The sequence below is a fragment of the Salvia miltiorrhiza genome, chromosome 7 (assembly GCF_028751815.1).
Source record: "Salvia miltiorrhiza cultivar Shanhuang (shh) chromosome 7, IMPLAD_Smil_shh, whole genome shotgun sequence".
In the NCBI taxonomy this organism is placed as follows: domain Eukaryota; kingdom Viridiplantae; phylum Streptophyta; class Magnoliopsida; order Lamiales; family Lamiaceae; genus Salvia; species Salvia miltiorrhiza.
Genome location: NC_080393.1, coordinates 55111923 through 55127213, shown reverse-complemented (window position 1 = coordinate 55127213; position 15291 = coordinate 55111923). Strand labels below are relative to the sequence as shown.

At 39.8% G+C, this 15291-nt stretch overlaps 1 protein-coding gene across 1 annotated transcript; it reads right to left on the bottom strand.

Annotated features, from left to right (window-relative positions):
- Positions 1-1296: 1296 nt before the first annotated feature.
- On the bottom strand, positions 1297-6820 carry LOC130994854 (uncharacterized). Its single transcript, XM_057919958.1, has 10 exons — positions 6523-6820; positions 5764-5846; positions 5584-5661; positions 5044-5156; positions 4887-4952; positions 3666-3767; positions 3063-3582; positions 2615-2820; positions 2369-2532; positions 1297-1621 (listed from the first exon to the last, which is right to left on the bottom strand). The coding sequence occupies exons 1-10, from the start codon at positions 6672-6674 to the stop codon at positions 1486-1488; spliced, it is 1620 nt and encodes a 539-aa protein (XP_057775941.1). The 5' UTR covers positions 6675-6820; the 3' UTR covers positions 1297-1485.
- Between the last annotated feature and the right edge of the window lie 8471 nt (positions 6821-15291).

The following is a 15291-nucleotide window of genomic DNA, read 5'->3' as shown; positions in this document are numbered from 1 at the left end:
GTTACAGCCGGTGCATCGCACACGGGAAGGCGTACTAGTTCTCATAAAGGAATGGAGTTTGAGTTTATAAATTTTTACTAGGAATAAGGACCTATACTTTTTTCTTAAATAAGTATTAAACTTCTATAACGTTTCTAATTGTAAATACTAGTATATTTTCTTTGGACGGTCGTCAAATCTGAAATCGAATCGGTTGTAATTGTTACAACCGATGCATCGCACGTACTAGTTCTCATAAAGGAATGGAGTATGAGTTTGTAAATTGTTAGTAGAAATACAGACCTAAACTTTTCCTTAAATAAGTATTGAACTTCTAAAATGTTACCAATTGTAATACTAGTATATTTCCTTCGGACGACCGTCAAATCTAAAGTCAGATCGTTGCAGTCGGTGCATCGCACCATGAGAAGGCATACTAGTTCTCATAAAGGAAGGGAGTATGAGTTTATAAATTGTTACTAGGAATAGTGACCTAAACTCTTCCTTAAATAAGTATTGAACTTCTAAAATGTTACTAACTATAAATACAAGTATATTTCCATCTAGAATCATACAAAAACTTCATGTCTACATCAATTTATTTTAAAAGCTCTTCCTCTTAACATGTCCTCAAATATAAGATAGACATTGGAAAAAGTTCAGTAAAGAAAGCACTAAAAAATTCATAAATGCAAAAGTTAACAACATTATTTTCCCAATATCACTTTAAAAAACAAATAAAGTGTTTGTACCAGGAAGATGACTCACAATATTTTATGCAAAAGAATTGGAAGTTTGAGCCTCAAAATTGTATGTACAGGTCTTTCATGCGGACTCACATACTCTAAGGGTGCGTTCTCTTTGATTGTAAATTTATCATGGGAAAATGAGGGATAAACAAAATTTCACCCTTAAATTCCTTCCTTTCTTTTCCCACATTTCCTACTTGACCATTACTCATTCCTCATGTACACTACAAGTGTATAATATTATCCCTCCTTTGTAGTGTACATGATGAATGAGTAATGGTCAAGTAGGAAATGTGGGAAAAGAAAGGAAGGATTTCAAGAGTGAAATTTTGTTTATCCCTCATTTTCCCATGATAAATTTACAACCAAAGAGAATGCTCCCTAATAGAACACTTGTAAATTTGTCTTATTAGACATTCTAATAGGACGCTTGTTAGAGCATTTACACCCATCCAATTACATCATGTGAGGACAATTATACAGGAGAATCTGTGTTGTAAGCAACAATCAAGAGACAATGATATATACACTGAATATATCCACAGTAGATACGCAGATGAAAAGAAAATTAGCTCAGCAGAACACTATAAATTATTCATTATATAAATGTATATGTATATATCACAACCTACTATAAGTTCCATCTACACCATCATCCAAAGTTGTCCAATCCCTTTTTCTGTAAACCATTATACAACATATAGTTATCTGCACGATAGAAGCAAGAGTCTCATACCTCGATACGACACTGCTGTTTCTAGAGTGTCTCGTCCACCACTTGTGAACTCCTTAGCCCCCAGAATGCCTGAGGCCTCATTTTCTTCTTTGTGGCAGAGAAATACCAACCCATTTGCGATCCGCACATTATACATTCAGCCATTGACCATGCGTAACTGCCATCCAAAAATAGATAATATCTCAACAAATGCACAAAATCTTCTTTTATTTAGAACCATGGTTCAATCACTCGAAATAGTTAGACAGCATACAATGCAAAAGCAAAAAATACTTGCCTTTATTACCATAAAATTCAGGAAACTGTTATAAAACATGCAGTGTTCAAATGCTTTTGAAAAATTAAGTCACACAAGAATAGCAGGGAACCAAAAAAAAGAGCATTTTGATGGTTTTCAATCTTTTGCCTTTATTACCCGACATAAAAAAACGTGTTGTCTCACAGACAAATGATACTCAGGGCACTACGTCATCCAGAAACACCTAGCTATCTGAATTATTAAGCCATAAATGACATAGATGAAGAAATAGACAATTGAAGGAGGGTATTTAGCTTCAACATACACAAAAATTTCATGGTTTATACTTAAAGGTCTTAAAATACTAAATCTACTAAGAACTTGGAATATATCAATATAATTGAACTTTAGCATACAGTTAAGATACTATTGTTTTCTAGATGAAAATTGAAGAAATATCAGCACTTTAGATTGTTAAATGTCGCAACAATTATTGAGATCCAACGTGAAAAATATGGGTATAGTTAGGATGGCAATTTGTTTTCATCCTACATTGAATAACTGAAATAAGTGAGAAAACACATGGCTTTTGCAACTTCAAAAATACTTGCAAAAATTCCTCAAATTGGGTGGTATCTGAACTGCTAATGGTAAATGAAATTTTACCCTGGAAACCAGCTATATTCTTTTACTGGACGCCCTGTGACTGCTATTCCATCTGTCCTGGTGAGAGTCATCACCTCGTGCACGTAACCATGTGGATTAGCATAAGCACCAAGTGGACCATCACTAGACATCACTAACATGTTACTTCTCTTTCCAATGAGAGTCTACACAGCACAAAAAATGTCATATTGTCTGAACAAGTACCTACAATTCACATATATGAACACAACTATCTTCGAAAGTTACCTGACAAGTTTTACAACGAATTTTATCGAAACTTTCCAGCAACTCAATCTCTTTCCGCAATCTATAAGTTGTTCCATCAATCTCCAGGAGTTCTTGCCTTGCAGTATCAGATATTGGAATTTTACTAGCAATATGGAATGAAAGAAGATCTGGTTTCATCACCAGGCTATCCATGTTTGGGGCTTTAACAACTTGATTCCAGCGATCTGCAAATATTACAATCCAAAACATTTTTCAAACCAAATTTAGTGTCAATATCATCCGATTCGAACTCTTAAAGACGCTATCTTTCTACCCAAGAGAAAAAAACAAACATGCCCCAGTGGGTAGGTCACCACTAAGAGATTTTGAGAACAGAACAAAATATTACTCCTGCCTGATGCTGCTATTACATATGCATAGTACATGTAACAGAAACTGCACTAAGTAGAAAACAATACCACTGTACCTGCTGCCTTCCTAGCAAGTACATACGAGTCATACATGCGGTAAACCCAAACGGGCCAGAAGGCTCTCGGAACATCACGAAATTGGGCTACAGAGTGCTTTCCCCATCCTACCTTGTTAGAAGGCTGCATGTATGAAATTGACCTCTTCCCAACTCCAGGACTGTCATCAGCATTCTGTTTGTTGCGTCCTAACCGCACTGGTCTTGTATGGTTTTCTAATGGAGATCTTTCTGATTGGCATTCATAAAATCGCTCAGATCTTTCATCGTCGCTACTTATGGACTCGTCATATGCCTCAGAATTATGAGAAGATACAAGAACATTATGATGCAGCCTCCTTTCTGTTGATGAAAGTTCACTTTCAAAACTTCCCTCTGACATCACATCAGAATCATTTCCTTCCTCACAGCTGTGATGAATAGTTGCCTGATAATTTCTTAATGGATCCAGTTTACCAACAGCTTCCCGTGGTGTTCTTAATGGCACATCTTCCTGAATGATATAAACCTCTCCACAATGCTGTTTGGAAACAGCAGCATAATAGAAAGTTAACAGCGAGAAGACAAGCATACAAGCATAACTTAATTTCTTATAGTACTTACCGATCCTTCAACATCAATCCAACGGCGCTTCAGGCGAAAGCGCTGCTGTCCACGGGCAACAATATTTACAGAGCCATCTTCCAGTTTCCTATATTGCCGAATCTGTTATTAAGATAGTGAGAATTATTCACAAAATAGTACAGTCAAGAATTAAAACTATAGCTTAAGGTCTCTACTAATTTATAAACTGATATAAGAAACTGATAGTCTATGATGCGACAGCTGCTCAGCACAATGCATAGAGTACATCCCAATCTACAAAGAAACACTTGGAGCACATATTTAAGTGTCATGAAAGATATACAAAATGTTGATTTCTTTAGGCAAGCGCCAGGAGATGAATAACTGACAATGTAAAACAAACCATATACAGAAACTTGAGAAATATTAACTAAGGCCAGCCATAGGTGTGGGCTTGACTTAAACTTCTACTCACACCACAGCTTGCCCCACATTGGGCTGTGTTAACTCCTGCAATGCCCCAGCCCATGGGGGTGAGAGCCTGCTGCCTGTAGCAATACAAAGGCACAATGGACTCCACTACCACAGCTTGACCCACATTGGGCTTGTGTTTACTACTGCAATGCCCCGAACCCATGGGGGTGAGAGACTGTAGCAGTACAAAGGCACAATGGACTCCGTTAGCAGCCACTTGGCACCCGTTCTAGCTTTGCCAAAATGGTTAACCCAAGTTGCTAAACGAGGCCAATGAGCCCACCGATATATCCTTAAAACATAAGGTTTCCATCCGATGTTATAGGACTGATAAGAAACAAACATTTTTTAATATTAAAATTTAAAACCTTAAACGCACGAGAAAGATATCCACAAAACCATAGTACCGTACAAAATTAAAAAAAATGGGGTCATTTAAGGGATAGATAAAAGGCCATGATCAGCCCAATTGGAGGTGTCCTTCCAGAGATCACCCAAATTTGGTTCTACGGATCTAGTAGATAGATGGACTTACAGTTAAATCAGCGTACTTAAGAGTTTCCCACACATGTATAATTGTATATTTGTACATTATGGCTAATGATTAATTTAGAATCTCAATGTGATTTAATTTATTGCATATGGTCTGTTTTAATATATGCTCCAACTAATATATTACGAACATGGAGCAGTAATTCACCATGACATATAAATGACGCAATAGGAATATATGTATCAATCATCCACAATCAAAAAGAATAATACACAAAGGGTTCCACTTTGTACCTCTGCAGTAGTGCCAGTTGTTGAAAGCCTTCGCCTACCATTGTTGGGATCCCAGTAAACACGAACCTGAAGGGGAAACCTGACATAAGGATAACAATACTACATTTTGTACATGAAACAAGTGTGCATTCATAGGGAGGAAATTAATAGCACATACCACACCAATTGTATAACGAGCATCAACATGTGCCATTGCTCTCTCAACACCAGCTATAAAATTAGGAGAAACTACTCTAAGGGGAAGTGTTGCCTCAGGAAATAGAACAACGCCTGTAAAGAAAGGTAAAATAATATAATTCACAAATTCAATAAATAGAAATGTGTATCAGTAGTTGTATTAGCTCGATGCACCCACTGACAAGTATGTGTTTCCCTTTGAGGTGGAAGTAATCTGTGATAGCAAAACACTAACTAGTTATACATATAAATATGTACATAATATTATATACAGCATTAACATAGAACACATCACACAGTTCGTGATAGAAAAGTCATAATATTTCTTATATTATTCAAGGAGGCAGCCCTCTTATACACCTCTGACATTGAGAGTGAGATAGCATCTGCCAATGAAGGTTATACATAATATCCAAGCAGATAATTCCACCAGCAGTTTGACATCGGACTATTGCACAAAGAAGATAACAAATTAACAGGCCACTAGTAACAACTCTTCACTTTGCATCGGATAAAGTACCTTCAAGATAAAACAGGGGAAGGGTCAGCACAGCACCACCATCCAGAAATGCCAGCTTACTGTGAGTGTCTTCAACATCTGATATGCAATGATTAGTGAGTCAGAGATAGAGCATCTCCTTTTTTCTCAAGTAAACTATTTCAAAAAATTGACAATGAATATTAGCAAAAAGTGGCCTACCACCGAGATACGAATGCAAGGTGACTAAATTGGTATCATATGTATATTCGCCAGATGCAGAAGCTCCTGCAGAAACACGGCGACTACAAAATCCCAATGGAATGAAAAAAGGATTAGTGAATTGAACAACAATCGCCACACAAGAAATCCATTGATTCAGCAATTCTTGTAGACCCATTGCAAAATGCCAACATCTACAACAATCGACATATTGAAGCATTACTTATATCGCTCGAAGTCCACTACTATCATCAAGTGCTTGAACTGCGGCTACAATATGAACCGATAACTTCTCTCCAATTCGCTTAACCTCAAAGAGCCACCATATGAATCCTAATTATGCTATGTTTCAACTTACTTATTTTCAAATCCAATGCATTAAATACACAGGTTATTCACACATGCACCAACTAGCAACACGAGTTCTCCACTAATTACATCCATTTCTGATCACTCACATAGCTGCATGTAACATGCATAAACATCAGATTCAAACAATTAAAAGCTTATTAAATATTTATGCAATTAACCGACTGGTTGATTCAAACAGTCTATCGGCTTTCAAAAACCCTAAATCCAACACCGCCAATTCCAGCCTTCGCCAGGAACACGCAAAATTAGCAAGGAAAAAATTTCAGCTCAACCACGCATCTCACCCCAAAAAAAATCCCCCAAACCGAACGACAAAGCAATCAGAAACGAAATCGACCGCAAAAAACTACAAATCCTCTGGTAACAGAAATTAATCGAAACACTGACTACTCATCGTCAGACGATTCCTCGTCCTCCACTTCTTCGACTTCCAATTCCTCGAATTCGAGCTCCATAATCTGCTCGATCTGTTGCCTCTCGCTCTCCGAGATCGAGTCGTTTGCCATAGGGTTAGTCTCTATCCAACTCCGATTGTTCATGCTTGTTTTTGAGGAGCGAGAGTGCGGGAAAAAGGAAAAAGGAAAATGGAAAAAAGAAAAAAGAAAATGGGAGTTTTGTGTTGTGTTTGCTGCAGCTGTAGAGACTAGAGAGTGGTGATTAATACGTTTGCAGCAGGTGCTAGAAACAATGTACACTCTTATGTGTACATATGTGTGAGATTCAAGTCTTCCACAATTTTATGTGTGTTACTTTGTCACACTCTTATAACTATTATTTTTATAAAAATAATATTTATTATAACACTGTGAAGTATACTTAACTTTTATTTCAAAATTTTAAAAAATTATATAACTTTTAATTTATCAACCTATTATTCACTAATAAAAGTGAAATCAAATGATAAAAAATAATTATATACTCTAATTAGATTATAAATTATATAATCTTGTTTTATATAATTTGATTCCAAATTCGCCTAAAAAATACAAAATAATAATAATAATTTGATTCCAAATTAGTGGCTCTGAATACAATTACGATGAAATATCTATCGACTAGTTTTACTCTCGTGCGATGCACGGTGTTACCTACTTAATTAAAATAGTAAAAATAAATTTTATATTTTATTATATTATTAAAAAAAAGAGCTCTAATAAAAATAGTTGCGTTAAAATGAAGATAAAATTATCATATAGTTGGAAGTATATCAAATGGATAACCAAGATCTTAACAAAACCTTAGTATATTTTAAAATTTCACCAAAATGTCTAGATATTTTTTCTTTCAAATTTTCTATTAGTAGAAAGAGTTTTTGGAACTATTAAATATTTTTTAATTTTAAATAGTAAGTGTTAATATTTTTATAAATTTATTTATCTTTATATTCATAACTAAAATCCATATAAATTATTATTAATAATGATAATTAATTGTACTATGAATGAAGAAAGAGATTAATTTATGTGGACGTCCTAAAATGGCAACAATAAACTATTTTTTTTATGTTTTTTTGGACGAATGGAGTATTATTTATTTTTGAAACAAAAATATCAAACATAAATCTCAATCTCCCTTTTTTATAACCTTAAAAATTCCATTTTGAGCTCGATTATATTTTCTATATTTCCATTTATTTTCTTTTTTTCGAACTCATCACTTGAAATCTTCACTAATGTGCATAGAATGTCAAACTTTTTTCTTTATATAAATATGTATATCATCACATCACATGATAGGTAATAATTAATTTTACATTTATTTATAAATAATAAAAACAACATGTATTGAATTCACCAAATATAACATATAATAAAATAGTAATATTATTAAAAGATAATTAGAAAATATGATATTGCTAAAGTCGTGGCCTAAATAACGGCAATTGATTGTTGGCAATTTTTTGAATCATAACTTAATTTTTCCCGTTTTAATTGAATTTATTTGCAAAATTGTCATTTAAATCAATTTGAAATTGAAAGTTACCTTTTTAATATAGTACTAGCATTTGCATCTCGTGCAATGCACGAGAACCGACCGAAGGGACTTTACTTTTATCCGAACCGAACGATAGCGGCTTAAAGCTAAGCCTATCACGAGCACGAGAATCAAAATCCTTGATCGACGAGGGAGGAGCATCTCAAAGTATGGGGCAAAGGATCAAGCGCTTTGACTTTGTCTCCCGGGATCCACCACAGGTTGGGTTTGAGAGCCGTGTGATGGGTCACTATCCAGCACGGTTCGGAGAGCACTTTTAGTCTGCGTTGGTGAATAGAAGCCCCCCTATCAAGCAAGAAGGAAGCGGCTCTTACCACGGCGGAGGCACCATTGACTCTATTTATTATTATGGGAAATCACTGTATCAAGATCTCAATCTGAGATCTTATTTCGGTTCGATACGTCCACCTACGAGACTCACCTTTGGCTTTCGCCTCGGTAGGTGTATTATTATACATTTTCCCAAAAGAACATTCATTCATTTCTTTCTTCCCCGTCGACCACGACGACTAAAACGACGCGAAAAATCCAGAAAGGGCCGGTGGTGGGAATTTGGGAAAGTCGGGCCGATCGGGTGTCTTCATTCAAGCGACGGTACAGAAGAAGAACGAAAGGAAGTGAGAGGCCAGCTCGTGTGTATGCCAGCGTTACGGCTTAGCCAACCACTGCTTAGGTTGCTTTTACAACAGACCTCTCACATGGCACAGTTGGGCTCTAAAAGGCCAAATAAGTCAGATTTTAGTGATTAATAACTTCATGAAACTCAGCACATCTCCTCTGTGAAACCGGCAAACCCTCTGTTTTTTCCGATGAAGAACCAACCAAGGTAGAGTATGTGAGTCAGCGAAGTTCGGCATAGAGTCATTTGGTGACGAATTTTTGAGTTCGGCGAAGAGCAACAAAATTCCACCAGAATCGTGAACATGAAAAGCTTCGTTCTTTGTTGTTGTAGTTGGGTAGCCTCTGATATGGCTTGGCTATTATATTAAGTCAGAGATGGGCCTTGAGACGGGATCAACTACAATTGGCCTATCGCTTCTGCAAACTATTCCCGATGAGTTGCCTACCCGGGTGATGAGGACTGAAATATGCACCAGCGCTGTGCTAAACATAACGGGAATATTTCTAGTTATTATTATTATTATTATTATTATTATTATTATTATTATTATTATTATTATTATTATTATTATTGTTATTGTGGTTATTTCTGATATTTGATACAGGATTACCCTGACTCTCGGCTTGGCTCAGCTCGGCTCCGCTTTCCAGCTCGGATGGCTCAATTTCAAGATGTAGATTAGAATAAAGGGGCTTGGGCTTGATTCATTGGGCTAATGAGCTTTAGGGGTCTAATGGGCCCAAGTGCCTTAAGTTTATGTTCATGCTTATAAATAGGGGCTTGATGCATAGATTAAGGAGGATAATCATTTTTCTAGCCTACAACTTGTAAACTGTAAAATACTCTCTCGATTATAGTGGAAAACCCCCAAAACCCCCGTGGACGTAGGTCTTCTCGACCGAACCACGTAAATCTGGTGTCGTTTAGTGCTTTCTAGTTTAGGTGTTGGTTTCTCGTTTCACCAACTGGCGCCGTCTGTGGGAAATTGAGCTAAGGCGTGAGATTCATCATTTTCCGAGTTACTGTTCATCACCAATTACTGTTTATCGAAAAAAAATTTTAGGGGAGAGGGGGATTGGGGGGATAACTGTTCATCACTGTTCATTGAAGCTAGGTTACTGTTCATCGGAAGGGGAAAAAAATTCCAGATCTCGATTAGGGGTTTTCCAAAAAATTTCCGGATTCCAATTGGAGTTTCCGGCAAATATCATTTGTTCCAGTGTTTCCAGTTTCCGGCGACACGGGCCGGTTAATCTCGACTTCAGCTCTCTCTCTCTCTCGCGTAAGAATCCAGAAAGTATTCCCAAGAATTCACCTCCCGATCAGACTTCTTTTCGGGGGATCCGTCGAAGCCTAGCGGAGGAAGGTATTTCAGCGCAGTTGCGCGACCTCGGTTTTCTCTCTCACTGGATTTCTCAGAACAAGGATTCCCAAGCGATATCCCCAATTTTGAATCGGAAAAGAAAACAACGCGGCAACACTTCTTCTTCCTCAAATTCTCCGCCGCCGCTGGGCCCTGGAAGAGCGGCGAACGACCGTCGTCTTCGTCCATCCTCCTCCCTCCTTCAATTTCTCCCTCACTCCCGAGGAGAACTGAAACCGAGCCCTAGTTTCCTTATCTGAAATCGCCGATCACCGCCCTGGTTTGACGCCACCGCGTTCTTCTTGGCCGGAGATCGCCGCCTTTTTTCCCTTTTTGGAAGCTGCCGCTGTGTCTCCGCTGTGACTATTGCTCTGGAAACGGCGAAGGTGGCCTCGTCGTCGCATTGCCGACCCTGGGCTCGGTGAGCTGCCAATGCTCAGTCCTATACTGCCGCCGTCGTTCAATTCAGCTCGACGGAGCAGGGCACCGCCCCTCCATTGAAAGCTAAGTCTTAATCTTCCCCTTTTCATCTATGTGTACTGATTTGCTTGATGCATCAGATGAGCATGTAAGGCCTTTGTTTTAGCTACTGCAATAGGTTCCTCATGATGATCTGTGGTATTTCTGAATAAGGGTGTTAGTTCAGTTTCGAGGGTGTCCCCTTTTGTGTTTGCCTTATGCAGTTCAAGCTTGCTGAGCTAATTGACCTAGGTTTAACAACAAAAAATTGGATCTCTCTTTGCATTAATTAGGGAAAGATGAAAATCAAAGACGCAAGTGTGAATTCATTATGTGATAGCTTTGGTTCAGTTAACTTCGTTTATCCTGCTGTTATCTTATTGGATATTGGGATAACTCTGATTTTAATTGAAAATTTATGTACAGATATTGTCAAGTAATTTGTTAGGACATATGCTGCTTTGTGGGATGAATCTCAAAGTTCAAAGGGATGATTGTTATTTCTAATGGCTGTAAAAGTCTTGCTTTGCGCAGCTTGTACTAGGAGAATATAAAAAAAGAACTGTTGGTACGGGGCAACAATCGAAATCGTATCACCGCTGCAAAGTATGGGAAATTTAATGCTCCAAAGTGGCCTTAGCTTTTGTTTGATGCTTCTACGCTCAGCTGTGTGGATCTTGAACGAGGATTGATGGGGTTTCCTGATTGGGTGTTACATTGGACTCTCAATGACTAAACTTGGGATTTAGTTGTTAAGCTCCTACCCTGTCCGTAAAATTCAGTTATTGCTCGGAGAAAACAAGATTTTTGTGAAAAATTCTAGGGGTTTCCCCTGGATAATACAGTTGCAATTTGGCGGATATGTACGAGCTCATATATGTCTGATTATATATGTATATTTTGCCCACTCTAATATTTGGTTAATTGTAGCAGTATACTCTGCTCATTCTAATGATTTATGAGTTTGAATCTTGATATTAAGCTAGATGCTAGATGGGCCGAATTACATTTTTGAAACTTGACTAATTTTGGAATTCAAGTTTTTGTGGTTCTAAGTCCTTATGTACGTGGCAACTTGAGAACATCATTCTATATATTAACAGTTGGTATTTTAGTAACAAAATCGTTACTAAGTAGTTTCTTTGGGTCTCCTGATTGATTCTAAGAATGTGAAATATTTTGGTGGGATTAACATAGGGAAATAAATGTGTAGCAATATTTTATATGATCTTTGATAGGATTACAGCCCTGTTTAAAGGGGCTCTCATATTTTACTAATACTTTTGCTTAAGAATTCTTACAGCACAGGACAAACAACTTTGGGGGAAGACTTGAATGAATATGGGAACCACCATAACATGAAAACGGTAAACCACTTGTAAATGGTAATTCAGGTACTTCGCTGAACTTTATCTCGTGAAAGCATGTGAGCATGCCGGGGAAGTATTATGCCTTATCACTAGGCAAAATTATGATCTTAGGGTATTTTCTGGGAACATGTAAGCATGATAGGGATTTGGAAAATATTCTACTTCTTTACTTGGGCAAAACCATGCCTTATATGATCTTTGATGAGATTTATGTAATCACAACATCATCTTGGAAGCTGCACAACTTCTGCATATGTGCTTAGACTTGAAATATGACGAAGCTGCACACCTTCTGCATATGTGCTAGGGCTTGAAATGCAACTTGAATTATGTTACTTGGGAACTGTAGTTATGCTAACTCTCTCACAATCATCACAAGCATGAGCACCAAACACACATACTTAACATGTTCATGCAGAGCATTGCACATGTCACCAGAGGGGGGAGTAGGGTGTATACCCATAATCCACAATTTACAAATTCAAACTGCTACTTAGCAAGTCAAGGGAAAAGCAAAAACGGGCGGACCAGCGGAATCATCTTAACCGTAAGCCACGAAAGTTGGTTGCACTCCCAGGGTCTTCCATGCTCCGTGCAGGGTAATTTCTGTTCAACCGTAAGCCACGAAAGTTGGTTGCACCCCCAGGGTCTTCCATGCTCCGTGCAGGGTAATTATTGTTTAATCGTAAGCCGCGAAAGTTGGTTGCACTCTCCGGGTCTTCCATGCTCCGCGCAGAGGGTTACTGTTCAACCCTAAGCCACGAAAGTTGGTTGCACCCCCAAGGTCTTCCATGCTCCGTGCAGGGTAATTTCTGTTCAACCGTAAGCCACGAAAGTTGGTTGCACCCCCAAGGTCTTCCATGCTCCGTGCAGGGTAATTTCTGTTCAACCGTAAGCCACGAAAGTTGGTTGCACCCCCAGGGTCTTCCATGCTCCGTGCAGGGTAATTACTGTTTAACCGTAAGTCACAAAAGTTGGTTGCACCCCCCGGGTCTTCCATGCTCCGTGCAGGGGGTTACTGTTCAATCGTAAGCCGCGAAAGTTGGTTGCACCCCCCGGGTCTTCCATGCTCCGCGCAGAGTGTTCCAGCCGGCAAGGAAGGAAGCAGCAAAGGAATGCATACAAAGGAGGGAAACAGCAGAGGAATGCTCTGCCACCGTCCATGACCTCAATGCTCTGCCGCCGTCCGTGATCCCAATGCTCTGCCACCGTCCGTGACCTCAATGCTCTGTCGGGATTTCAATCCTCTGCTGGGATTTCAATGCTCTGTCGGGATTTCAATCCTCTGCCGGGATTTCAATGCTCTGTTGGGATTTCAATGCTCTATCGGATTTCAATCCTCTGTCGGGATTTCAATGCTCTGTCGGGATTTCAATCCTCTGCCGGGATTTCAATGCTCTGTCGGATTTCAATCCTCTGCCGGGATTTCAATCCTCTGCCGGGATTTCAATGCTCTGTCGGGATTTCAATCCTCTGCCAGGATTTTAATCCTCTGCCGGGATTTCAATGCTCTGTCGGGATTTCAATCCTCTGCCGGTAGGGCTGGGAATTTCGGGATCGGGTAATCGGGTACCCGATACCCGACCCGAAAAAATCGGGTATCGGGTACCCTATACCCGAAAAATTCGGGATCGGGGTCGGGGTCGGGTATTTAGGGTGTGAAAAAATCGGGTATCGGGTATACCCGAATTACCCGATTTTTTAATTAATATATTTTAAAGTAACCCCCAGCCCAGCCCACTTCTGTTCGGCCCATTCCCATTTCAAAGTAACCCCCAGCCCAGCCCCAAGTAATCCCCATTTCCCCAATCCCATCAATTCATCCTTATTCCATCGATTCCCTTTCCCTCACAATTCCCAAATCAATTCATCCCTCCCAATCAATTCATCCCTCCCAACTCCAGAAATCCCTCCTGTCTCCGGCGAGTCGGCGACCCAGCGCGCCCCTAGCCCACCCGTCGTCGCCCAGACCAGAGTCGGCGACCAAGCGGCGCCCCTCGCCTAGACCAGAGCCTGCCGCCAGTGGGGAGCTCGCTCCCAGTCCCAGCCCTCCCAGTCCCGCCGCCGCGCCGCTTGTGGAGCTGCCGCGCTTGTCGCCAGTGGAGCAGCAGCCGAGCTCCGACTTCTTCTTCTTATTCTTCTAATCTTCTCTTTTTTTTTTTTTTTAAATACAGATTTCCTATGTCAATGTTGAATTTGCTGCTTTGAATTTGGTCAATGTTGAATTTGGTCATTTTCTTCATGTGAATTTGTTGATTAGCCTCATTTGAATTTGATGCCCTGCTACTGCCTTGAATTTGCTCCTTGTTATTTGTTGGTTTAGGGAAAGCCGAATTTCAGAAAAATTAACACTTTTGATCGGGTAATTTAGGGTACCCGAATACCCGATTCGGGTACCCGAGTCGGGTATTAGGGTACCCGATTTCAATTTCGGGGTCGGGGTCGGGTATAGGGTTTTGGGGATTTTCGGGTTCGGGTACCCGATTTTTTCGGGTAGGGTACCCGAACCCGACCCGATTCCCAGCCCTATCTGCCGGGATTTCAATCCTCTGTCGGGATTTCAATCCTCTGCCGGGATTGCAATTCTCTGTCGGGATTTCAATGCCTTGCCGGGATTTCAATGCTCTCCCATGACTTCAATGCTCTACTCTAGTCTACGGGCATTTTCTCTGTTCTGAAAGGGCATTTCTCTGCTCTGACCGGGCTAGCCATTTCTCTGCTCTGACTGGGCTAGGCATTTCTCTGCTCTGACTGGCCTAGGCATTTCTCTGCTCTGACCGGGCTAGGCATTTTTTTCTGCTCTGATTGGGCTAGGCATTTCTCTGTTCTGACCGGGCTAGGCATTTCTCTGCTCTGACCGGGTTGGGTATTTCTCTGCTCTACCCTACTCTGCGGGATGCTCTGTTCTACTCTACGGGATGCTCTGCTCTACTCTACGGGCTACACTATTTTGCGCCTCTGCTCTATGGGCTGCTTTGATCTATTCTAATCGCTGCTCAGCGAGAAATAAGCTGCCTTTTGGCGGGCTACTATCATCTATCGGTCTTCTCATGCGCTGGTTTTCCTACGCGCGGATTATCTATTGGTCTTCTCACACGCTGGATTTCTTACGCGCTCAACAACAGGGTATATTGTTCAGACTCGACAAATATTTATGACGGGTTTTCTCACATGATCAGAGTATCATATTTCTCAACTTCGACATGGGTCTTCCTATGTTATTCGGGTATTCTTGCAGCGGTCTTGACACAGCCCACTATCCCAATGACGGGTTAACCGGGGTTATGACTTGGGTGAACACTAAGAAATGGAAATTTAAAAGGGATTTACTAAATAACCAACACTAA

Bases quoted from the DNA above. Each gene is read 5' to 3' on its own strand.
- LOC130994854 (XM_057919958.1), bottom strand. From the start codon at position 6,674: ATGAACAATCGGAGTTGGATAGAGACTAACCCTATGGCAAACGACTCG. The intron at 3,768-4,886 runs GTACAAAGTGGA...TCTTAATAACAG, and splicing joins CAACTGGCACTACTGCAGAG to ATTCGGCAATATAGGAAACT. The intron at 2,821-3,062 runs GTACAGTGGTAT...TAATATTTGCAG, and splicing joins ACTTGCTAGGAAGGCAGCAG to ATCGCTGGAATCAAGTTGTT.